This window comes from Nymphaea colorata, chromosome 7, assembly GCF_008831285.2.
Source record: "Nymphaea colorata isolate Beijing-Zhang1983 chromosome 7, ASM883128v2, whole genome shotgun sequence".
Classification (NCBI taxonomy): domain Eukaryota; kingdom Viridiplantae; phylum Streptophyta; class Magnoliopsida; order Nymphaeales; family Nymphaeaceae; genus Nymphaea; species Nymphaea colorata.
In genome coordinates, this window is record NC_045144.1 from 7,469,650 (window position 1) to 7,496,928 (window position 27,279).

The 27,279-nt window shown below is 39.2% G+C and overlaps 2 protein-coding genes across 2 annotated transcripts; one reads left to right on the forward strand and one right to left on the reverse strand.

Moving 5' to 3' along the window:
* Positions 1-7,219: 7,219 nt before the first annotated feature.
* LOC116257319 (GPI-anchored protein LLG1-like) lies at positions 7,220-10,609 on the forward strand. Its single transcript, XM_031633935.2, has 3 exons — positions 7,220-7,441; positions 8,342-8,398; positions 10,126-10,609. Exons 1-3 carry the CDS (start codon positions 7,351-7,353, stop codon positions 10,479-10,481), a joined length of 504 nt encoding a protein of 167 aa, XP_031489795.1. The 5' UTR covers positions 7,220-7,350; the 3' UTR covers positions 10,482-10,609.
* Positions 10,610-11,227: 618 nt separating this feature from the next.
* Positions 11,228-27,279, reverse strand: LOC116257577 (DEK domain-containing chromatin-associated protein 4). The gene is made up of 12 exons (XM_031634466.2): positions 27,124-27,279; positions 24,887-25,717; positions 24,759-24,792; positions 15,560-15,639; positions 15,376-15,435; positions 15,125-15,235; positions 14,949-15,029; positions 14,759-14,842; positions 13,339-13,849; positions 12,351-12,466; positions 12,233-12,263; positions 11,228-11,744 (listed from the first exon to the last, which is right to left on the reverse strand). Exons 2-12 carry the CDS (start codon positions 25,592-25,594, stop codon positions 11,581-11,583), a joined length of 1,980 nt encoding a protein of 659 aa, XP_031490326.1. The 5' UTR covers positions 25,595-25,717; positions 27,124-27,279; the 3' UTR covers positions 11,228-11,580.

Genomic DNA, 27,279 nt, shown 5'->3' on the forward strand with positions numbered 1-27,279 from the left:
TATCTCTCTCTCTCTCTCGGAAACTCAACTTATTTGATTGTTTTGTCTCTCATGCATTGATGGCAATTAGGTGCAGGATGCAGTGCAAGAACATGCATCTAATCTTAGATAGAGAGATAAAAGGCCATGTGAGAGCATCTGAAAAATGTCGGAAGTTTTCCCCTTTTGGACCTCTATGGTTACTTAGTGGACCTTCTCTTTCTTTCTCTCTCTCTCTCTCTACAGTGAAGAAGATATATGGTATTGAATTTAACTATTAGGCTCTTAAGCTAGTCTAAATGAAATGGCAGATTCAAATCACACTTCCACTAATGATAGCAAAAGATTCACTGCTTTCTTTCACAGCTGATTTGAATTAAGAGAGTTAAGGGAGTCCAAGCTTTGGTTATTTATGGACTTAGATTTTCTTTAAAAGCTGTTGATCATTTATTCAAAAGTTAAGCATGAGGCAAGACTGAGCTGATCCATGTATGTGAGATTTTTCTGTAATAGTCCGTATCTTATCAGCTATTTCTATGTTGGACTCTTCCAAATTCACCCTCTTGTTTTAATGGTTGAACATATTCGAAACTTAGAAAAAGAAGTAATAAATTTCATTTTCAATTTTTCAAAACATTGTGTGTGTTTATATATGTAAGTTCAAATTTACCAAATGTCGAATGTTGTTGATGGCTAACTTAAAATTCTGTCAGCAAAAAATAGTCGTCAAATGAGCATGAAGTATAATGTAGCAATGGTTCATGGTACTTGAATATTGACTTGAAAAATGAAAACTTACCATCCCTTTCTATCTCTTTCCTCATTTTTCTTTCCTCTAGCAGATATCTTGATCTTGTACCAAGATTGGTAAATTCTAGTGAAACGAAGAAATCTTTAGAGAGAGAGAGAGAGAGAGAGAGAGTTCACAGGTTTCGTTGTCTAGGGCCCTCTGACATTAGATTTTCAGAATCGTCTATTATGTACAGTATACAGGTATTTTTGTTTTTCTCTTCTTCTTTTCCTCTCCTCCTGGTTTTCCTGTTATCCTTCACCTCTAAATCAGCCCATCACCTCGTTTTATCTAGAAATACATAAAACACTTAAAAGTGAAAAAAAATTATATTTCAAAATTAATGAAAACTTGTCATGGGGCATTCTCAGATCAGCTATCCAATCGAATTGGTTTGCAACCAATTCAATTCTAATAACAAATTCTTGTGGTTCTTCAATATATCCGACTGAGCCGTTCAACCTATTCAGATATGAAAACAAAATTAATATAAATTGGAATTTAGTTTCGGATACAAATTGATATTAATATGTGATTTGTATAATATAAATTGGAATTTAGTTTCGGATACAAATTAAAAATCTGATTCAAATTGAATTCGGATTGTAAATCGAATTTCAGATTTGTATCCGAATTTTCATACATGAATATGAATATGTGAACATCCAAAAAAATAGTTATCGTTAACAATACATTTAATTTGAATATAATTCATTGACATTCCTATTCTTGAGTATTTTTCCCTCTTTTTAATTATTTATACATGTTCCTGAGCTCGAGTATTTATTTGCAGCAAAAAAAAATGCATATTGATGGTACTCATTGCTCCTTCAGAAGAGTTGTGAAATTATTTCTTGGATGAGCTTTGCTACCACACTCTCGGTTTTTTAATGTAAATATCCTGATTGAGTTCTAAATGCTTAAAATTTTGAACTTGAAATTATATAACTATATATGCCGGCCTCCTATAGCATATATACAATGTCGAAATTATATGTACTATGTTGGCTTAGCTTAATTTCCCAGTAAAACTTGGCGAGATGCCAGTTTTGCCAAGAGTGGAGGCAGGTGCGGCCACTGTGTGGGCAATCGCCCATACGAACCAAAAAATGTTTATTTTCATATTGATAAGTTAAGGGTAAATTTTCTCATGTACATATTGATACTTCTTAAAAATTTAAAATTTATAACTAATACCCCGTTAACCATATCTTATACCACATCCTAAAGATATTAAGAGAGATGTTCAGGTTTACAGTAAATCATAATTTACTTTCCATACTAACAAGAAAACTTTGGTGTTCCTAAATCGATGAGGATACCTCAAGAGGGTACAAGTTTGGTTGGCTGGGATTAGGGATGTTCACGAGTCGAGCTGAGCCAGCTCGAACTCCACTCGAGTGTCTTGAAAGAAACTCGAACTCAGCTCGAGCTTGAGTCGAGTCCGATTTCATTAGCTCGAGCTCTTAAAACTCGAACTCAGCTCGGCCGAAGATTGGCTTGAGCCGAGCCAATAATTTTTTAAAGAAAGACACAACATGTAGATTGGAACATGGAACCTCCAATAACTAGTCAGGTGCATACTCATTTGAGCAACTTCATTTTTCTAATAAATTTATGAGATGTATTTTATTTTATTTTTTTTCGAGCTTAGCAGAGCCCGCGTAACTCAAGTTCTATTCATCTATGTTGTCGAGCTCATTTCTTAACTGAACTCGAATCATTTAATAAACGAGTTGAGTTTGAGTCAGGCTTATCGAACGAGTTCGAGTAGAGCTCGAGTTAGCTCGACTCATTGAACATCCCTAGCTGGGATGGTGTGAAAAGCTCTTTTGTAAATCCTTTTGCCCTATGCATAATAGGAAAATTGATAAGTCTTAATAGCACTCAACGGCCCTCATTTTCTAAGGTCAATGGTGCTATTCTATATCCAATTTCAACTTACATCATTGTGAAAGCTTTTGTTAAAAGTTGTTACTTCTATCAATATTGTTGGTAGACTGGGGCCTGTCCTTAGTAAAATATAAACATGATATCCTTCTTCATGCTTCATTCAACCGAATCATTCTTCTTAGCCACAAACTTTTAGATTTTTCAGAATCATATTGCATCTCAATGGTTTCCAAAATTTTTACAAGCGCCAAAATAAATTCTTTTCAAAATGTTTATAGATAAAGTTTTATTTTTCAGCCCCTCCCATCATTTCAGCAACAAAGTAGAAGAGCAAGAGGTTAACAACTCACCACTCGAAAAAAAAAAATGACCTAAAGATCATCTTATTCCTCCTACCTTTAGGGTCATGAGCTGTATCGGAACAAGTTGACGGCACTGCAGTCATGCATGTTCAACTTAGGTAGCACGCTTCATTACCTTAAAAGGAAGAGAGGCATTACTGCTCCATGAGAATCAAATTAAAGACATGTCTTTTCACATGCCTCTAAGAGAAGCAGGATTTTTTAACTGAAGAGCACTTGAGTTAGCGACACAAGTTTGGTGTAGGCCATGCATGCAATTTTTGAGTCATGACAATGTGATTTTGAGAGGTTATAAGAAGATTTTTGTTGGGTTGATGTGGGCAATTGCCCACACAAGCAACATGTAGCTCCTAGTGGGATTCCCTTCCGTTCACCTGAAATCTTGCGCTTAGTGCCAATGGCATTTAAAAGATAGCAGCGGTCAGTTAATTGCTTGTCATTTTGTTTAGTCCTCTACTAGAAGGACGGTCGTGTGGTATTAACAAGTTAGAAATTTTGAAACAAGCTTTGACAGTCTTTCACTTGGGAGCTTAAGTTTTTTTGTTCATGTTTGCTTGTTCATGCCTCCAACCGAAGATCTCTTACTAGACAACCATCTTGGTAAAGGATCATAGCTTTATAGTCTTTTAGCAGTAGCAGAGCTAGAAATTTTGAATAGAAAGACACTAATTCAAAACATGCTGGATCTTTGGGAGCATCAACATGTATAAATGGGCCAATGTTGAAAGCGCTAACATGAAAATTTAAAAAAAAAAAAAATTGTGACACCAAACTTGTGCCGGCAACCAGGGGCCGAGGCAGGGGCCCTGGTCAACTATAAAAAAAGATTAAAAAAAATTTACTTATTAAGCTTAAAAATTTTCATTTATCATATATAAAAATTTTGAAAAATGATATTTTGGCCCTTTGAAACCATAATTTATCCTGTCATGAAAAATTTATGGCTCTGCACATACCAACATGTGGCTCCGCCACTACCTTTTAGATACCCAATTGACTAACTCCAAGAAATTTTAAGTGAAAGAATTGACTACTTAATGGGATTGAAGGATGGACAAAGAATAGGTCGTTGTATAGAGGGATGGAGCCAAGAGGCTGGCAAGGGCCATGACCTCCACTCATATTTTTTATAAAAAAATGTACATATACTTTTTAAAAAAAATCATTTTGCCTATAAAATTTTTTTTGAAATTTTATATTTTGACAGCTGCTAAAATTAAAATTTTGAAACTATAGTTCAATCCCCTTAATGAAAAACCAGTCTATTGATAATGATATGAAAATGAAAAGCATGAACTCAAGTTTGGTGCATGGGTCCCATCAGACTTAGATGGTCAAAGGGCATTAATGGAATTTCACTTTATTGCTCTTAGATGTGTGAGATGTGACTGAAACGGTCAAGTTCTTCAACCGTGTAGCACCTAACATGAGTTGCCAGGATTGAACCGAATCGACTTGAGTCAAGATTCGACTTGAATTGGTGCCAAACTGAGTCGATTCAACAGTCAATTCTATAGTGCCATGTGTCATTTTTAACTATTATTTTGGAATATTTTTATATTTATTTTTATATTATTCTAAGTCCACTAAAACTATGAAAATAATGTTTTAATGGTGTCAAATGATTTACTTTGAGCTTGAAGTTTAATCCATGATAATATTAAGAATAAAAAAGAGAAGGGAAGAAAATGATATATCTGTGCCTATGCTTCATACATTCCTTTCAAAAATTTGCGGTCTAATATTGACGGATGAGCAAGTACTTCATGTCAAGCTAGCTCTATTCCTCAATTAACCATATATATATATATATATATATTATATATATATATATATATATATAGTTACTCGGTTTCTTCTCATAATTCGAGTGAGCAGGAGGAAGTGAGAGTGCTGCCCACAATTTTAGCATCAGGATTTGGAATAGGGAGAGTATACCTTGGTACTGCTCATATATGACTCGAGTTCGAGCTGAGCTCAAGCTCGAGTTTTTTTATCCGAGTCGAGCTTGAACTGGCTAAAGTTTGGGCTCGACTCGGCTCGTGTGCAGCCCTACATTTGGTGGCCGGAATGCCATCATCCAGCTACTTAACTGGCCAAGAACATGACTAATCAAACAAAGGTGGCCTGAGTATGAGATTATTTTACCTTTTTTCATGTGGCAACAAGTTTCTTCTCACCTTGCTCTTAGAGAGGAACAGGTCTCCATGGTCGTCTTCCCCAAGAAGATAGGAAGCCCTACGTAAGTAACGGGGAGGTGGTCAGGATTCCATTCAAGGACTCGAGCTATAGATCGGCCTTGTCTTCACTAACCTGAAATGAATAAACACTGATTTCTCCTTTTCAAACTCATGGAGGAGATCATCTTAATCTCCAAGATAGTATTCTTGAGAGCTCTACAAATAATCATAATGCCATTGCCATAATATAAAATATAATTTATATATTTTAAAATTATCTTTTTAAAAATATAAAATAAAATTTTCTGAATATAAAATATATTTTTAATAATAAAAATATTATTTAGAAGTTATCGGGCCGAATCGAACCCCCGTCAAACCGGCCCAGGCTCAGGCTGGGTTTTTCGAGCCCGAACCCAGGCCGGATACTAGGTATCCGTTGGCACCACCTACTAAAGTCAAACAAGAGAAAAAACTCGTCTCATGGCCCTTACCCGATCAGCTACACTACGCCTCTTAAGACCTCTCTCTTGCATGAAATCATAGGCTTCATTAACAGCATATGCAGGCGGTGTGTGTGTGTGCGTGCACGCATGCCTAGGTAAATAGATTGAGTTTAATATTCAACCTTGCAACCTTACCTACCACCAAGGATGGAAACAGTTTGGATTCGGGCTAGATCTGCCATTTAACAAATTTGATCCTGAATCTATGTAATTGAACTCAGATTCAGATTGGCATAAGATCCAACATCTATTTGTGATTTGATCGGAATGCCAACAGCTTGGATTAGAACTAGATCTGCCATTTAACAATTTTGATTATGAATCTATGTAATTGAATTCAGATTCAGATCGGCATAAGATCCAACATCTGTTTGTAATCAGATCGGATCTTTTTACCGAATCCCAGTCAAATATCAGGCTAAGATTTAGATTCAATTATCATAAAGACACTGAAGCAAAAATCCAAATTTCTTAGGTTTCTGGACACATTTCAACTAAGCTTATGTCCAGGTTGGCCTGATGTCCAAAACTCAGGCTTCGGCCTACCCGAAACCTGAGCCCTGGGTTATAATAAAAAAATATTTTTTAAATATAAAAAATAGAGGTAGTTTTTTTTTTTTAAATTACTCTGCTAACTTGGAAGTTAAAAGTAAAGTTTTAGATATTGAGTGGTCTTGTGTAAAACATCCAAAGTTGAGCGGCTTTCTTGTAATCTTTCCAGATAACATAATAGGTGGACAATAGATTTGTGTGGGAATGACAGCCCAGACGTTGCATGAAGTTGGGACAAAGCTCGTTGACTGATCACAAGTCTTTTTTTCATTTAATGAAAAGTAACAATAATTGTGAAAATTAAACATAAAAATATATATGTTTTTTTAATTATAAAAACATTGTTGAAATACCTTTTCAAAATATTTACGTTGATTTTAAAAACATTGAACATGAAACTGTCTATGCAAATGCAATAGAACAGAACTTTTTTATAGTTATTGCCAAAATAATTTTTCTCTCAAGTGATAAAACAAATAACTTCTTATTTATTTTAAATTATATTAATAGTGTTCAAAAAGAAGAAAGATTATTTACAAAAAAAAAAAAACACGTTCGACTTTTGATGTGGGAAGAGAAACTTAACATCAGAAAATTACCAATTCAGAAAAATATGTGTTAGGAAATTAAAATATATTTAAAGAAACAAGTAAATGCTCGACGGCACTTTTTTTGTTGAAAGGTTTTTTTTTTACTTCTTTCAGAGTAACAAGTTATTTGTAAGGTCATTACATAGAGTACCTCATGTCTTCATGCGCCTCCCTGCAAAGTACTTGTTCAAATCGTAGACGGTTATAAGTGAATACGCTATGAATCAAAGGGCTATTTCTGAATTTTTTGAATAAGAAAAGAAAAGATTAAATTAGAAAATTTCAGAAAAAGAAAAGACAAAGGGAAGAATATCGGGATTCGATAGAGACTTCTGCGGAAAATATTTGCGCTATTTGACTCCGTCATTGACGCGGGAGCTTTCCCCGCCGCCCTCCCTCTCTTTCTCTCTGTCGCTGGATTGCTCTCTCGTTCCGAAGGAAAAGAATTCCGGCAGGCCCCCTCTCTCTCTCTCTCTCTCTCCCTCTCTCTTCTCAGAGATGGTGTCGACGAGTCGCTTCGTTGCTATTGCTCTTTCCTTCTTTGTCTTCGCCGTCTTCATGGACCTCTCGGCCGCCGAATACCTCTCAGGTGATTTCTCTGCTTCGTTTGAATTTTTCTAGTTGATGTTGGAGAAATCTCGTTTTTCCTGAGTAGCGATTGCTGTGGTTCGAGACTCCAACACATAATCAAGTTTCTCCTTCGGGAGTGGCGTATTGTTGGCTGTTTTTGGCTCGAAGTAGCTCGCCTCTCTTTCCGCACACTTTCAAGTGAGATGATTCCGCCGTTACCGCTTCTTTTGCTTGTTTCTTGCTCTTGTTTTAGAGACAGCTTAACAATTTGGAAAATTTTTCTGTTCGTTGTTCGCGAGAATTTCGTTTTACTTTTTTTACTAACTTAATTCGGCTGCTTCATACTGTCGGGGTTCTAGTTCTCTACTGCTTTGGGCGGTTCTATATAGAACTTCGCATATCTTGCTTATATCCCTGGATCATTTTATTAGTTTAGTTGTGTGCGAAAGTTAATAAGGAATTTCGATTCCTTGTGGACTTAGTCATCTTTTAAGCTTAGATGAGTTTCAAGCCAGTGGCATATTTTCAGGTTGAAATTCTTGTCATTTTCTAAAACCGCTAGCACAATGTTTTTGCCTTCCTTGGCGAAAGGTTTGTTTGACGGTTTATTATCGGGAACGCGCTGGCAATTTCTTTTCTGTTCCTTGCTATCAATGATGAGGAATCGTGCTTTCTTTTATGTTCTTTAGTTGATACATATTGTTTTTCCCATTCCTTGTGAGCCAATCTCTCTATGAACTATTGTCTAAGACGCAGTTTAAAAGAAAGCGGTATGTTCTGAGTATTGGTTCGTGTCGCAATCTTTTGTCTAATTACGCGGTGTGTTTCCTTTGTCCTGTTTCAACATGCTAGGAGATAATCTGGTTAAATTTAGTAATTTAGCGGAGAACCCGCACTTCACTAACTCTCTTGTTTGCAGACCACATCTTTGAGCCGAGACCTGCAATTGGTAGGGGGCTTCTTCAAGCAGATAAACGTGAGTATTTTTCGCTGCTTTCTGTTTCTGTATTATTTTCGTAATAAACATTGTTTAATTGGAGAATGGAATATTAAATTTGGCTATCTGGATATGAAACGGCAGATAAACTTCAGGCGATGCATTTACATAAGTTTATGTGACTCTAGAAACATCTTATGCCCTAGATGGCGTTTTTGCCATTTTTTATTCCCCATAAACTTACGCAGCCTTTTAGTTTTTAGTTTTTAATCTTCTCCTTCGTCATTTTACGACCATCGAACAGAGTCTCGGGTCCTTTTCCGTAAAAGAAATTGTTCTTTCAATTATAAAAGCCATGAGGGATTTCCATGAGCCCATGATTGAATGAAATTTTTTAGGAAAATGCTAGTATCGATTGTCTTGCTTTCCCATATCCAAGTGATGATCCCAACATCTTTCAAGGTTCCTGTTAGAACTAGATTTTTCATCCCCATTTCCATAATCAATACCTCTCCTGTAACCTCGTCATCCTTCTAGTGTGCCTCCTTCACTTTATATGTCAGGAACAAGGGGAGTTAGATGGAGTTTACAGCTGAATCTTAAAGTAAGATTAAGTCAACAGGGGAGACATTTCATTTCGAGGAATTCAGTTTGCAGAACTTTCTGCAAAATTTGTTTGTATGCTTTGGATTGGGATCCTTTTTCTATTGAAGTATGCTCTTCAAGTTGAGGAACCGAGTTGATTTTCAAAAGGGTTCAAGTGAATAATCTCTCTCTTGTCTTGAAGGCAAGCCCCATCAAATCTAGCTTGGCCTTTGAAGTCCTCTTCCTTACTGCTGTTTAATAAAATACTAGACAGGTTTTTCCTGCTTTGCATCTTCCAGCATCTCTTACTTCAATGTCTTTCTTTGGTAAGAGCAGAATCCCATAAGTGTACGAGAGAGAGAGAGAGAGAGAGAGAATGTGTTTCTAATGATTTTCCTGATTCCTTAATTTTTATAAGCTCCCCAAAGTTTGGTTCATTACCTGTGTGTTTTCAGATCATTGCGTGCACTAGGTGGAATCTGGAATACGGTCAGTGATTGGAGATATATTGGTTCTCTGACCAAGGGAAAAACTGAAAGTTTTCTTTTCATGATGGTTATACTAAAGCCAATTCAAAGCACAACCCACCCATGCGTTGGGAAACTGATTCTCAGAATATTTTGGCATGGGCTAAACCTACTGTCATTCAGCTCCTTATTGGGAGTTTGATGATGAGAAAGAGAGGGAGAGCGAACCTGTGATTGTTGGTAGGGATTCTTAATAGGAATAACCTAATCTTCGTTTGATAGTCTACCATGTTTCCAACCGACCTCATTATTTGGATTATCTCCTCGTTTGCTATAAGAAACCATATCCTATCCAACTACCAGACCCCTGCCATCCATTAATTGCATTTACCTTGACCACTTGTCATGCATTTTTACTTGTGAAAAGTGAGTACTATTTAGCAGTATCCCCACATTCATGTTCATATCTCACTGTCATGCACTGAGAAAATGGTGAAATACGTGCATAGTTGAGTGCTTAATTTCGGGCTGTCAATCCTGTCACATTTAGATGCTTCCAATTCTTTCCAGTTAGAAATTTCATATTGTTGCCCTACTTACGCTGCTTTTCTCCAAGGTTTAGGATTACCCTCCTGTTGATCATGTATTCATGTTTAATAATGCACTAGAATTTTATAATAGATTTCACTGACGTTCCTCTTTCCCTGGCCGCAGCTTGCCCGGTGGACTTTGAATACAAAAACTACACGATCATCACAAGCCAATGCAAAGGACCACTATACCTCCCATCTCGTTGTTGCAGTGCTTTTAAGCAGTTTGCGTGCCCCTATAGGGACGTACTCAATGACCTAGGAAATAACTGTGCCAAAGTGATGTTTGCATACATACACCTTTATGGTAAATATCCGGCGGGGTTGTTTGCAAATGAGTGCAGAGATGATAAAATCGGCTTATTATGCAATCTCACCTCCACAGAGAATCACCAGGTCAGCCCCAATGCCGCACACATTGCTTATGTCTCTAGCCTCTGTCTTGTTCTTGTGGCCATTGCAGCCTCCCTTGTTCTGTAAACCAGTCTGTAAGACCGGCTTGAGTATAGTGTATGATGCACACGTAGTGCGATAAGATGTATATTGAGACCTTTCTTTATATATCTATAGCTTTCATGGTCCTTTCAGAATTGGATGCTGTTGTATTATGAGATTAGAGTCCACATTATGTACGAGTTATGACAATAACATAATGAATCTCTGTTGCGACACATTTAAAGGTGAAAAAATATGTTCACCTTTTACTTCTCTCAATTTTCCGCACTTTCAGCTAAATCTGAGTTTGCCAGCTCGTACCCGCTCGACTCCTGCGTCAAATCTTAAAGGTAATTTCCAGTACATGTTATGAATATAAGAACTTCATACCCGGCTGCGGAGCCAGAAATTTCACATAAGGGCCACAAACAAGTGGCTAAAGCCAAATTCGTAAATAAACCAACAAATACAAAATAGAACAGATCCATATTTTTATTATTACTTTGACATATGCATCAATTTACGTTTATATAACCCACCTTCTCTCTAAAAATATTCAAAGGACCATGGGACTACCATGCCAGCGTTTTCAAAACTCGAGAAACTGGAAATCGAAATTTTTGTCAAACAACAAAAGCCAGATGACCATCTTTCGGAATTCTTAACCATAGAGGTCACCTGGGGATGAAAAACCAGAAGCGATAAAACTGTATAAGAATATTTAACCCATATCTGCCGCAAATCATGTGTAGAAGAATTCATAAGCCACGGACGAAGCAGCTACCCAAGCATACAACAAGACCAAACATCACATTCAGAAAGCCCGAGGCACTAAACAGCACCGAATAACGAAGAATCAGTTAAATATTTAAGAAAAAGAAAAAAAAGAAAAACAGAAAATGCATCATACAATGCTATTTATACATGACGTCAACATTTAGATGACCGGTATCCCCAATCAACTCCATCTAAATAGTCCTAGAACTGATCACCGGATTCTGAAAGGGAGATAATATAACAGGTGAACAGACAATTTGACAGCAACTACTTGCTGTTAGCGCCGTTAGATATAAGCTTAATACTAAGCTGTGAAAGAAGTGTCTTGTGCCTCTACAACACCTTGGCGACAATTAACTGGGCCGCATCAAGCACCTTCTTCACCTTCCTGCTCATCATTGTCATCTTCCTTCTCCCCGTCGCCGTCCTCTTCATCTTCATCAGCTTCGTCCGCTAGCTTGGTTAGCTCCTCCTGAATCATACCTTTTACCTCTGCTTTCCGTGGCATTAGGTCCATCTTAAAATGAGAAGCTACACCAAGTATTGATAATTTTGGCAGCGGTTAGAAAGGCAACAATCACTAATCTAAGATTTTTAACCTACTGTATAGAAAGACACATCTTGTGCATTAAGGTAATACCATACGTAAGTCAAAAGGCAAAAAATGCAGAAAAACAAACGAGAAATTGAAAAATAAAAAACAATAATAATAAAGAATGAATGAAGTTTCGGGCTGATTTTGACAACATTTGTCTGAATCACGTAGGCCAAGCTCCTTACTCGAGGGAAGTTGACATAGCAAGAGACTAAGCCATACTCGGAGGCCTTTCAAAGTCCCATCACTAAAATGTACGAGTAAGACATACTAAGCACAAGAGTGGACGGGAAAGACAACTGTCAATTGGATCTTGTGCTGTTTCACTATGCCCAAATTCTGGTGTCACGGGCCAGAAGTGATCTGACCGGAGCAGGAAAATACGCAACACACCATATTTATGAGTAAAGGAACAAGTTTGCACCTAATTGCTTGAGAATGTCCGTAAAAGTAGCCTGAAATGGAAGAAAAATAGAATATGAATGAAAACCTCAGGAAGGAACTGACAGAGGAACAAAATACTAAATTTTTAGAAAACCTACAGTGTTGAAATCAACTTCCTTCAAAATGTCACATATCGCTTTTCTCAGCTCCTCTTCAGTGGGACCAGCTTTTTCCTTCTTGCGAGGTTCATCTTTTGCTTTAGAAGCCTTCTTACCTTTCAAGGTCCAGAGAAGAGCGTGAGTTTTGAACTTCTACAGCATGAAGCAACTAGAACACAAAGTTACTTTGCAACAAATAAGATGCAGTTCATAGATCATCCACGGGGTCAGAAACAGCACCATGGTAGCTGAACCGTACATGGTAACATGGGGTGCTGACATCTTCAGAAAATTGAATTAAAAGCATAAAAACAACAAGCCATTAACTTGCGTTTAGAGACAAGTGTTGGAGTGTGGAGCCTTAATAGGCTTCCCTAATTTCCCTAATTTGTAAAGGCATTCATGTAATTTTATGTTTATAGGGGGTTGCTTCTTGTATTCTTTGATTCTTCTCTGGTAATAAAAACATTGTGCAACAACCGTGGATGTAGGAGAACCGTCTCCAAACCACGTAAAATCCTTCTCTCTTTTTCGTCCTCATTTTCTTCAGTTTCCTTCTCTTGGTGTGTTGAGAGAGGGAGACTCATTCTCAATAACAAGATGTTTAATGAGATCGTTCAAAACATCCAGAGTCTAGCCAACTTAACAAGTGCCAACAAAAATAACCAAAATTATTGAGCAAGAGTCTTACCAGAAAAAAAGAAACAATAAAAATGTGAGACATTAGTCAGGTAGAAAACAGACACAAGAGGCACCTGAAAGATTGGCTCAAACACTTCAAGCAAATATAACTCTGGTAATACTACTAGTCAATGGATCCATGATATGAGTAACAGCAGTCACAGCATATTAGTAAATCGAAACTTTCAACTTCAGCAAATGTTTGAAGAAAACAACTATGGCTCCTTTAGTATAAATCCAGAAAATACCTTTCAATTATAGTAATACTGAAAAGTTGAGCAAGAGATAACAGTATCAGCTATATTACCAGCTCTTCCTTTAGGAGTAGACTTTTCAGATGAAGATGCTTTTTCTTTCTTTTTTTCATCAATCTTCTTCTTCCTTGAGAAAACCTTTGCACTAGAGTCGGGTTTCTCTTCTGCCTTCACACGCTTTGAAGGGGATTTAGAAGGATTCCTGGTGGATTTTGGAGTGGTTTTATTAGGAGTTTCAGCTTTCTTCGTGACAACCTTCCTTGGTTGCCTCTTTTTCATGGATTTCTTAGAGGTCCTACTCTTCTTCACATCCTCATCCTCTGACTTCTCCTCTGGCTCGTCATCACTCTCATCTGATTTATCAGCATCAGTACCTTCATCAGCCACAGGGGACTCCGCTTCCTCTCCTTCTTGTTCTTCTTCCTCTTCTTCTTTTTCCACTTCCTCTTCCTCCTCTTGCTCCTGTTCCTCTTCCTCATCGTCATCATGCTCCTCTTCATCAACTTCTTCTGCGGCATTCTTCTTTCGTCTACCTCTTGGGGTGCTCTCACTCTTCCTCCGCCTCTACAGAGAAACATTTTAAATAAAACAAAATAAGCTATCACAATGTGCGGATCAAATTGGAATAACTAATACGAAGCAACATACTTCTTACAGCTATTTAATAAAAAATATCTTAGTACCAAACAAAACTACAGACAAGAACAGCCTGGATAACGTTATCATCATTAACATTTTAAGCAATAGAAAAAAATAAACCTCTGATTCATGTGATGCCTGGCATTATGATTGCACTACGATATTTCAACTTCACTAACTCAATCCATACCAAGGGCTCCAGTAGACTCAGACCAAATGGTTCGAAACATGTGACTGGAGAAATTTAGAGAGACACGGAGAGCAATTATAACCAATAGGACAAGACAAGCAAAATTTCAGAAAACAAAAAAGAACCAGAACACTTTTACCAAAAAAATTCTAATTCAAGGGAACCGCATGGAGGGAAAGATAAACATAAACAACCAACAGCTTATGCCCAACATTAAATTCAATGACAACAAAGGATAAACCTCTTGACCCCATCCAACCAGAAATCTAACCTCCAAAACATGAAGGTAGGATTGCCCAATCTGCACACGGCTAGAAATGTTTGTTTGCTGACTCTTGTTGGTACAACCGCGCAACTATTTGATATTGATCTGATGCAACATGAGGTAAAGCAATGGAAGGGAAAAGTGCATTCAAGAAAAGCTAGAAAATGATCTCCTTCTACCAGATATTCCTCTTAATTTCTTAAATTTCCTTAATCTCCAACAAGAAAATATCTTCAGCCACCCATAAAAGAAAAACATAAAGACATTGAAATTCTCGTATAAAAAGTGCCATAGACCACACCATAGATTAAGTAACAGAACAAAAAAATTAGGTCAGAAAATTACACAATAAAACATGAGAAAACAAGGTCTACAAAACCTTTGATGAGCCCTTCACCGAAGAACCAGTAGACTTTCCAGAAGATCTTCTAACAACCCTTTTACGCTTCTTGCTTTTGCTTGACTGGAAATGAAAAACCCAAATTGAGCATGAACACATGAAGAGCATAAGGAAAAGTTGTTTGAGAAGCTCCAAGCAAACTTAAAAATTCAACTTGGGCAAAGTGAACCTGCTCCTTTTCCGAAAGCAAAACATCCCTTGTAGTATGGGGCGACTCCAAAAATTCCAACAGTTTATCAACAATTTCTTCCTGAACATGAATAACCAGGCTTAGCTACAATTTTCAATAATTTACACTAAAATCCACCATCGATTGCACATAATAACATCAAGATGATCAAGAACCTTTTTATCTGTAGCCCTGGCGAAAGGCACATCGAGTAGTTCACAGAAATCTTGCAACTTGGTCTTGACACACTTGTCAAGCTTCTCTCTTATTTTGCTCCTTTGTTTTTCCTACACCAAACAGTCAGAAGAATCACAACTGCAGTGGTTGACAATGGCACATACACTTTTGGAAAACCATCTGGCAAAAATAAGAAAAGAAATAATGAAAAACGTTTCAAGAGAAAAAGTAGCCTTGCTGGCAGTTTTACCTCATTTCCACCCCAAACAAAGCCGGAAAACTGAGAAATATTACTTTTAATGTGCGGACTCTGAAATAAATTAAGCATGACAATGAGAAGTCAATCCTAGATTAGAAAAATAAATGTTGCACAATGGAATAAATTTTCAATATCATAACAACAACATAAAACATTATCCTAACAAGATCCTCACCTTCCCTCTTCTCCCATAAATGATAGCATGCAACATCTTCAATGTATCATCAGATTTTCTTTTCGACAATTTGTATGCAACTGAACCAATAAAAACAGGAAGACTCTAATGAGTACCAGAAGGATTTCTGCACCACTACACCAGTAATCATGCAGATTAGTTTAGAAAATAAGAAGTTCTATCATTCATATAAAGCTCACGTGAACTAGCATGGTGTTAAGTTCCATTCCAAATGGAATATGTTGATCACAATAGAACATAGAAGAAATACTGTTCTTTCTTGTATCCATGTCAGTTTAAAGCAGCAGAGCAATATCATGTACATGTAGATAGATGAAGCTAGTCCAGTTAATCACATAACCATAGGAATGGAGAAAACCAAGAAAGACAAAGAAATAATAAACACAAAATAGAAAAAAGTATCTTTTGTTTACATTTTTACTTGGGGGAAACCATGAGAGACTTGCTCACTTGCCCATGCTGTAAAACCCCAAGGCCATTCGCCTTTCCCTAAAGTCCTGGCTTACATCAGGCCCTGGGCATGGGGACAGTGCACTGTCAACCAGGTGCCTTACCCCACCCATCAAACCATGCATGACCACAGAACTTCCAAAAGTCTTGCTTTGAGAAACCAAGTACAGTCGAAGGAAAAATTGTAAAAGAGTTTAATATAGGCACCTAGCCTTGAAGCAAATTGGGATAGTGGAACCAGGAAAAAAATTACTACATCCAGCCAAAACTGTGAAACAATGATAATGGTGATTCTTTCTCATTAGTTTTCTGCTCTGGCAGATTTGCCTGAAAACTGCATCTTCTATTTCAATCTCATGGTTATTTAAAACATATCAAAACATGAATCTAAGAAAACAAAAACTAAAGACTGATATATCTTTTCTCCACAGGGGCGAGGGCCTGTGTCAAGCAGACCACCAAGGTTTGCCACTGCAACTTTGCGGTCTCAATCAAATACAGGACAGCAAGAATAAGACAAAAACAAATAAAAACATGAACCCAGGAAAAGAAAATCAAAAAAATCGCTAGATCCTTTCTTAGTTGGGGCCAAGGCATCCATTACTAAGACAATCAAATGATAATTAAAACCCCCTCATCCATTAAAGAGGCCTCTCACTTCTCTCACAGATGCACACACAAATCCAATGACAGTGTCCCACTCAAATGCAAAAGGAAAGAAGGTATTGCATAGAACAAATCAAAACATGAACCTAGGGAAGAAGAAAATGAAAAACTTGTTCAACTTCTCTTAACTAGAACCTATGTCACCAAGACCATCAAGTTCTCTCTCTCTCTCTCTCTCTCTCTCTCGCTGACAATTGAAGCTTTGTGTAGAAACACGAACCACAAAGAGAGAGTAGAGAACGAACACACAATATACGTGGAAAACCTCAGAAAGAGGTGAAAAACCACGGGAAAGCTCTGACCTAGGGGCTCACCGCAACCCTAGGAGAGAGAAAAATCTATTTCGCTTAATTCAACACTTAAACATAAGTGACAATATAAAGAGGGAGAGAGGAGAAGCCGCCTAGGGTACCGAGCCCGCCTAGGTACCCGCGCCCCATAGAACCGGGTCCAGATATGGACCCGGTTCCCACAACAACATATTCTAACACTCCCCCTCAAGCTTGGCATACATGTCAAACATGCCAAGCTTGCTAACATTCTTTTCGAATGAAGAAGTACACAGCCCTTTAGTTAGGACGTCTGCAATTTGATCTTCAGACTTCATATATGGCAGAATCAGCTCCTTTGAGACAATGCATTCCCGGATAAAGTGACGGTCAATCTCCACATGTTTGGTCCTGTCATGTAGAACTGGATTATTGGCAAGATTAATTGCAGACTTGTTGTCACAGTACAAATTCATTTTATCTCTCAGTTCCACACCAATATCAGTCAAAAGAATCTTCAGCCACAGCATCTCTGTAACCCCCATTGCAACAGCCCTGTACTCAGCCTCAGCACTAGACCTCGAACATACTTCTTGCCTCTTACTTCTCCAAACAACTAGGTAACCTCCAAGAAAGATACAATACCCTGTAGTGGACCTCCTTGTGTCAGTGCAACCTGCCCAATTTGCATCTGAGTAGCCCTCAATAGTAAGTTTGTCTTGTCGAGTATACAGCAGTCCTTTTCCTGGGTCATTCTTTAGATATCCCAACACTCTTTCTGCACTCTTCCAGTGACAATCCGTGGGAGCATGCATAAATTGACTTAGCACATTTACCGCATACGTGATATCAGGGCGAGTTAGAGTAAGATAGATAAGCTTACCGACTAGCCTCTGATATCGCCCTTTTCCTTCCTCATCCAGAATAGTGCCCGTCTTGATACTTATCTTAGTCCCCGACTCCATAGGAGTAAGATAGGGCCTACAACCAAGTTTACCTGTCTCCTTTAGTAAGTCAAGAGTGTACTTCCTTTGATTCATAACCAGCCCTGTCTCTGATCGAGCAATCTCTATCCCCAGAAAGTATCTCAGCTTACCTAGATCCTTGAGGTCGAATTCTTTAGCTAATCTCTCCTTCATCTTTCTGTTTTCTTCATCACTGCCAGTGACAATCATATCATCAACGTAGACAAGGAGAAGACTCACCAGACCATCTCTCTGCTTTATGAATAGGGTATGATCTCCATTTCCTTGCTTGTACCCAGTAGACTTCATAACGATCCTTAGTCTCTCAAACCAAGCTCTAGGCGACTGCTTCAAGCCATACAAAGCTTTCTTGAGGTGACAACATTTTCCCTCTTGAACATACCCGGGAGGCATGCTCATATAGACTTCTTCCTCCAGATGGCCGTTCAAGAACGCATTTTTAACATCAAGTTGGTCCATGCGCCACTTCCTGTGCACAGCAAGAGCAAGAATAACCCTCACGGTCTTCAACTTTGCAACAGGGGCAAAGGTCTCAAGATAGTCGATCCCATACTTCTGACTGAACCCCTTTGCAACCAGACGAGCTTTATATCGATCTACAGTGCCATCAGGTTTGTACTTCACGTTGTAAACCCACTTAGAGCCAACTAAGTGTGTTCCTTTAGGGATATCAACAACTTCCCATGTTTTGTTCTTAGCTAACGCACCCATCTCCTCCGTCATAGCATGTAACCACTTGGGATCATCCTTAGCATCATCCACCGACCTGGGAATAACAACTTTGGATAAGGTTGTGATAAAACATTTGTAATTTGTACTGAGCTTAGCATAAGAAACAAATCTCTGAATAGGGTGAGAAGTACATGACCTGGTGCCTTTGCGCAAAGCAATGGGGAGCTCTTCATTCGATGGACTTGGGTCATCCGGGGAGATCACAGGATTGGGATTGGTTCTATCCTCATCACCAACATCTTCCACTGTAGCTTTCCCCTTTCTGACATAAACCTGGCCAAACAAGTGATCCCAGGCAACAGTGGGCTGAGCATCCACCGTGACCCCTTCCATATGACTGCCCTTCTCATTACTAACCGTGACCGTGTCAATCACACTGGGACTAACCTTGTAATCCAAAAACTCCATAAACTGAATCAGCTGATTAGAGGAATACTCTTCCCCTTTGTTCCCAAGACACTCCCCCTGAAGAGGATTCACCGGAAAATACGACTCATGTTCATGAAATGTGACATCCCTCACATACACTTTGGAAGTAGTGGGATCCACACATTTATACCCCTTCTGAGTGGAAGAGTACCCCAAGAAAACTCCTTTAATAGACCGGGGATCAAGTTTTTTGAAAGTAGGGCTATGATTATGCACAAAACAACTGCACCCAAAGACACGAGGAGTAAGAGGCCACGGATTCTGAGTAGGCCACAGGGTAGAATAAGGAGACTGACCATCCAACACCCTAGTAGGCATACGGTTAATGAGATGTGCACTAGTGAGAAGTGCATCACCCCAATACCGCTTCGAGACATGACGTTGGAACATAATGGCCCGGGTAACATTCAATAGATGATGATTTTTACGTTCAGCTATACCATTTTGAGGAGGGGTATAACTACAAGAGGTTTCATGAACAATACCCTTGCCTTTCAAGAATTCATCAAGGGATTGGGAGACATATTCCCTTGCATTATCCGTACGGAAAGCTTGAACAGTAGTATGGAATTGAGTCTCAACAAAGGCAACAAAGTTTTTCACAACTGCTGGAACCTCACTACGTTCTCGCAACAAGTACACGAACGTACATCTAGAGTAATCATCAATAAGCGTCAAAAAATAGTGACAACCACCACACGTGGGTACTCCAGAAGGACCCCAAACATCGGAATGAACTAAGGCAAACGGATGAGTGGTTTTATTCAATGAAATAGGGTACGAAGCCCTGACATGTTTAGCCAATTGACACACTTCACAAGCGAAGGAGTCAATGGAGACAGAAGCAAACAAATGAGGAAACAACTTCTTTATTAACTGGAAGGGGAGATGTCCAAGACGCTCGTGCCATCGCAGAACAGTAGCTCTATCGTTCACACCAGACAAGTGACCACTCGTGGCAGAAATCAATGCTGAAGCAACTTGTACCGGCAGCCTGTAGAGCCCATCAGTAACCGAACCATTCCCAATCTTCTTCCCCGTCACCAAGTCCTGCAGGGAACAGTGATCAGCAGAGAAAATCAGATTACAGTTTAATTCTTTAGTAATACTGCTGACAGAGAGTAAGTTCACAAGAATATTTGGAACATGCAGGGCATTGTGGAGACGGTATTTGTTCAACAGGGACAAGCTCCCTTTCCCAGCCACAGAGATAGAACATCCATCTGCCATAGACACGCGTTGCTTGCCAGAGGAAAGTTGATATTCTTGAAAGAGTTTAGAGTCCCCTGTCATGTGGTGAGTGGCTCCACTATCAACAATCCAATCACCAAGAGAAGGGTTACCTTGATCAGTCGAGGCAACGAGGGCTTGGGCTAGCTGAGCCCCTTCAGACGTGGAGGACTCCTCAGGGGTAGTAGATAGGCGGCTGATGTACGCCTGTAGCTCCTTGAGTTGAGCAGGGGACAGCTTGGACTTTGCACCACTAGAAGAATTGCTCTGACTGGAATCAGACACAGAAGGGCTACGCTTGCCAGAGGGAGGACGACCTCTGACCAGTCTCTTCTCGAGATGAAGATCCCAACAGAAATCCACCGAATGCCCCAATTTGTGCAATGAGTGCAATGCCGAGCAGGACGCTGCCCAGTCCCTGAGGCACGGCTGACAAAGGCAGAAGGGCCATGACCGGTGTCAAGATGCATCACCTAACGACGTTGTTCTTCAGACTCAACACGAGCATATACTTCCTCTATCCCCGGAATCTCATCACCATTAAGAATCTGGCAAAGAATAGACTCAAATTCATCCCGCAGGCCTCCCAGAAACAGAAACGTACGGTCCATCCATTCCTTTTCCCAGTAGAGGGAATGATCTGAACCGCACTTCCACTCATCAATCACATGATAATCTAGCTCCTCCCATTTGGTCTTCAGGGCAGCATAGAAGGCAGCAACAGACAAATCACCCTGTGTCAGGGAGTAAATACTGCGTTTAATCTGATAGGTGCGCAGATGTCTCTTCTTGCGACCATACATCTTTGCAAGCACAGTCCACATATCAAAAGAGGTCGGCTTCCGCAGAATGAGGGGCTGGATATCAGAGGACACAGAGCTGATAATCCACACCTTCACTTGGCTGTCCTCCAACGCCCACATCACCCATTGAGGATCAGATTTGATGGGCGCAGGTTTGTCGCCAGTGATGTAAGAGAGACGCCCACGGCTAGTAATCCCAATCTCGAGAGCGGCAGACCAAGATAGGTAATTGTCCTTGGTCAGACGAATGGAAGTGAACTGGATCGGCACGTTCTCATTCTTGGAGGCGCTGCCCGCGTCAAGAACAGCATCTTTTTGAGTCCCCATCGCTTCTGCCATCACAAACAAGCACACAGCAACAAGAGGCACAGCGGTGGGAATGAGGCAGCGGCGACGGGAATGAGGCAGCGGCGGGAATGAGGCAGCGGCGACGGGAATGAGGCAGCGGCGGGAATGAGGCAGCGGCGACGAGAATGAGGCAGCGGCGACGGCGGCGGGAATGAGGCAGCGGCGACGGAAGGCAGGCGACGGCGCAACACAGAGGCCACCCACGGTGGCAGAAACCAAGAACGGGCCGAACGGAGGACTGCGGAGGCGCAACAGAGGACGGCGAAACAGAGGACGGCGGCGGAACAGAGGACGGCGACGGCGGAACAGAAGACGGCGGCGGCAGAGCAGGGCGACGTCACAAGGGCAGCAGCGGCGCCGAAACTTCAACGGCGTCGGGCGACGAAAAAACTTGACGATCCTCGGGAAAAAAAACGCTTCTCCAACTTCGCTGGCTCTGATACCATGTAGAAACACGAACCACAAAGAGAGAGTAGAGAACGAACACACAATATACGTGGAAACCCTCAGAAAGAGGTGAAAAACCACGGGGAAGCTCTGACCTAGGGGCTCACCGCAACCCTAGGAGAGAGAAAAATCTATTTCACTTAATTCAACACTTAAACATAAGTGACAATATAAAGAGGGAGAGAGGAGAAGCCGCCTAGGGTACCGAGCCCGCCTCGGTACCCGCGCCCCATAGAACCGGGTCCAGATATGGACCCGGTTCCCACAACAACATATTCTAACACTTTGAAATTTCAGGGCTTCACTCACATAAGTAAACACAATTATGTAAAACATATTAAAACATGTATCTCGGAGGAAAATTTGTTATAACCACTCTTAACAAGCGCAGCATGACTGCTGAATGATGGTTGAACCTCCATCAAGGAGACCTCTTTTTCCATGGTTATTGAGCATTTCATATTTAGGATAACAGCAATTTTATGTACTTTGACCATACCTGGCTCCAACTTCCTTTATTATCTTGCTCTAGATGGAACAGTTTTCATGTTCCCTAATGTCATCCACGAATCACTTATTCATTGGATACCAATTTGTCCAAAAATAGGTTTTTGGCAACTTGCAACTGAATGTGGATGTTTGAGAAAGATCAAAATGGTCAAGGACTATGAAGGAAGCCTCTAAAAGACTTGTGATGAATAAACACAAACAAGAGGAGCAAAAGGTTAACAAATAACAACCTTGAGATACAAATGCCGTGCAGTTCATACTAAGAACTTTTTGTCTCACGTTCCAGTAGCTATCTCAGCTCCATTTAGAGAAACTTGATCTCACCCAAATAACATTTATAAACCGATAAAAACACCAAACAGTAAGTAACAGAAAAGAGGTCAACGTTCCAGGGTATTGTTTTGTTTTGTATTAAAGTACCATCACAAAATCAAAAATTCTATATCACCAATCACAAGATGCAATACAGTGATTATACGGAGAGGAATTTCTCGGGTATAATACGGCAAAGTGGTATATCTCGCAAATAAAACGAGAAAATCTCGGCAATTTTTTAAAAAATTTAAAACATTTAATAAATCCTGAAAATTATAAAAGAATAAAAAATCATTAAAAAATATGAAAAAAAAGTATAATACGTGTTTTTTCACGTTTTTTATTTTCTGGTGCTTTCTTAAAAAAGATGCGTTTTGTACAAGTATTATACAGCTGACTATGTTTTGGCATATTATACACGTGTTTTTCCAATAAGACGTGTTTTTTGTGACAGTGCAATACACATACAATGAACCAGACTTTATTAACTTCTACAACATGGAAGGGCACAATGAGATGTGAGTCACACAAGGTGTCATTTCAGTGGACACTTATGCAGTTTGTTTGACAATGCAACAAGCGATCTTTATTTTTAATCCACAAGTTTCAAGAAACAGATAAAGCAAGAAGCCTCATCATCCATACTTTTTTGTCCACTCTCCGGGCTCTCTGTTCTCCATTTACCTAATCCACTCAACTCACAAAAATGGATAAGAATTTCTCTCCCTCCTTAATTACTACTGCTAATCTTGCATGAGGAGTTTCCTTCTTTGCATCACCGAGAGCTGTAAGTGCCACTATTGCAATAATAATTCAACAACAATCCACCAACTAACATTGAATTACCAACATAACGTGATAACGCATGAGAAAGAGAAAAATTCCACAAGAATCACAAGTTAATCTGCAAATGTGGTAACCCCCAACCCCGCAGGAAAACCCTTTCCAGAATTATAGAACCCAAGAAAATCAATTGAGACAAGTATATCAACAAATAAACTTTAATACTCGACGACCCATGCGCCATTCCTTAAGGTGGACAACTGATTTCTTCAGCCTATAGTAGCCTAAAATGATGAGTGTTCAAAGAAGGAAACACAAGAAAAGCATTTTCAGAATAAAAAATAAATAATGAAAGGATGCAGCACCAGAAAATACATCAGAATTGCATAACTTCAATACAAAACGCGCAACTTCAAGTCTTCAATACAAAGCAAAACTATGAAATTTAACGAAACATGAAACACAATTAAACACTATTTCGTACCACCATTAAGAACATGATAATAGCATGCAAGTAATAAGCCAATAAGTATGGAATCTTTTAAAACGTTCCATGGTACAGGGAAAAGATGATTCACCCACTGCATTAGCTTTGAAATCCAACCAAAATCATCTCAAGGATGCCAACATTGTCAAATCAAGAGATTCAAGACACACTCTTCGGCATGCTAGATAACATTCAAACATTCTCAATCATTGAGAGCTTGCCATCGTGTATATTTGAGCAGCAACAACAACAACATGGCACACACATCAAGAAAGAAACAAGCCATGTAATGTTCCATCATGATCAAATAGAAGCGAGATACCTTGAAATTCAGCCAAAAAAGAACACACACACACATCAAAGAGATATTATAACAGAAGCCCATTATATTTGATAGCCATTTTGAGCAGTAATAAAACCATATAGGGAACATGTAGTACACCACAATATTATAATCGAGCAATTTCAAGGGCCCTTAAAGATTAGCACATAGCCAATAAATAATTACTCATTTTCAAACATGGAAATGAGACAACATGTGAAATAAATAAGGGGCACAACCAAATGCAAATGATCATGAGATATTATTTCCAAGTTCCTTTGAAACCTTATGAATCAAGTTTGACTTGACAGTGTTTCAGCATTTAATGTGGACGACAAGTAAAAAAATTAAGATAACATAAACAATAACTATAAGTCATTTAAGTATGAAGAGATATGTACCATTTGGTATGTCTTTGAGCGGAGTTCCACGGCCCTTCCAGCATATCACAACCACCACAAGATGAATGTCAAAAAGGAAAAGAACCAGAGTATCTGAACAAAAGGGGAAGCAAACTCAAAGAAAATACCTTTTCAATGAAGAACTCTTTGGCGAGATCCCTCTCACTAGAAATTACAAACCGCTCAACAGATTTTCTTTCTCTTGTTGGGCGATCTATGGTGGCTGATGCAGCAGGTGTGCTGGGCTCTTTCCTTTTCCTACTCCTCTTGACCTTTACATCCTTATCCTTGTCTTTATCTTTTACCTTACCCTGACCATCATCTTTATCTTTGTCTTTATTCTCTTTGGCCTTCCCAGCACCACGGCCCCTTTTCTTGGTTTCTTTCTTCTCCTTGCTCTCCTCATCCTTCAATTCAACTTTAGCAGTCTCCTCTACATTCTCCCCATTCTCAGTACCCGCCTCTTCGTTCTTCTCCTCTGCCTCCTTTCTAGCATCAGCACTTTCATCATCTTTCTCCTCTTCTACCTCCTTTCTAGTATCAGCACTTTCATCATCTTTCTCCTCCTCTGCCTCCTTCCTATTTTCAGCACTTTCATCTTCTTTTGCCTCCTCTGCCTCCTTTCCATTCTCAGTACTTTCATCTCCTTCCTTTGCTGCTTCTGCTTCCTCCATTTTCACATCCTCCTCTTTTCCCTTACCCTTTTCCCCTTCCACCTCTTCTATTACTTCGTGCTCCTCCTTTTTTGAAGCCTTGTCATCACTCTCTTCTTTCACAGGGACATCTCCATTAGCTGAGGCCTCTATAACCTCTGTATCCTTCTCTTTTTCTGCCATTTTAAATCAATACAAGTACCTCAAAACCTAAACGGGGCAATAACTAACTGAGATACCACAAACCCGATGAATCAACCTTTCAATCACCCATGACAACACAGGAATCCTCCCCAAATCAACACCCTGACAAACAATCAGTTAAAAGTTAAAACTCAATTAATGCAATAAAAATACCCCAGTACAAGGCCATAAGAGAAGACTTCGATCCAATTTAAAAAAAAACCTCCCTAAATAACAAAAGATTGTAATAGTTTAGTAAAATTCAAGCAACTTTTAGTTCATTTATCATTAGCCTGAAATGATTTTGTGTGGTCTAAGAAAGGATTATGGACTCCATATGCATGGGTGTGACTCCCTCCATCATAAAACAAGACGTGGAAAGAGAAACTAACCTTTGGAAATTCTTAAAGAAGATGAAAAATGAAAATGATTCAAATGCTCAAACAAATTTTATAAGGAATTTAAAAGAAACAACTCCAGGACACAACTCGCATAAAATGTCAATTGGGATGAGACAATTTAGAAGGGAAATCCTACAAGTGAAAACGAGTACATCAACCTACGACAGCAAAAAACACGTTCTCCTTGAAGCAGCATTTGAAAACAAAAAACATACTCTACAGTTTACAACAAAAAATAGGCAGCCAATCCGTGAAGTCCATGGAGCAAACTTTATGTCAACAAAGAAAACGCTTTTGGATACAACGGAAAACATAATGTGCAACAAACAAGATCATTGGAAAGAAAGAATGAAAGCAAGAACAACTAAATTGATCCAATACCAGCACTAGAAGTCCAGAATAAAAAAAAACGAAAGGCAACATTCGTGACACAGCCATAAGTTAGAGGGAAAATCTATGAAACTAGTAAATAAGGACTCGTACTTCCAAAAAAAATTAAATAAAGCAGCAACATCTGAAAACTTTTTCCAGGTTCAAACTAAACTTCCAGCATGAAAACAGCAAGCAAAAAATGAGTTCACACAACTTAATTAATTTCAATACCGTGAGAAAAATAGAGCACCAGAGTAACGTAGCCATCAACTCAAAGCCAAAAAAGACCAATTTTAGCTAGGAAATGGAAAATTCTTTGGGATTCTCGGCAGAAACAGCTTCTCATGTTAAATGAAAAGAAAAAACTTAAATTGTGCTACGATTACTCGAACTTGCAGAGGGCAAGCTCACGGTTAAAAGCAAAACATCACGAATACAAAAATGCAACACAAAACATAATGTAACTTACCAAAACGAGCTCGCGATGTACAAAAACCCTAGAAATAGTTTAAAAGCAAGTAAAATTATAAGAACATACTACGATTTCCGCTCGAGCTCCTGGATGTACTGAAGGGGTCTCATTAGCACACTTCGAACACAGAAATCCAAACTCAAAGCTCAAAACAAGAGCTGGAAAACAGGAAAAACAAGAAACCGAAGAGAGACGGAGATATTTTAGGGAAACGAGAGCGTGAAACCCCAGAATTCGCGAAGAGGACCCCTGATATGAAAGAAGAAAGCAAGAAAACTACTCACTCGGAACGAAAGCAACAGCGGAATCCGTCGGAATCGCCATTAACGAGAGATCCCGTAGCTCGCTTCTTCTGCCCTAGCTTTTGACAGGAGGGAGAGGAAAAAATATATCGTTTCTCCCCCCGTTTTGGTTTCCCTCCTTTGGCTCGCTGAGGGTTT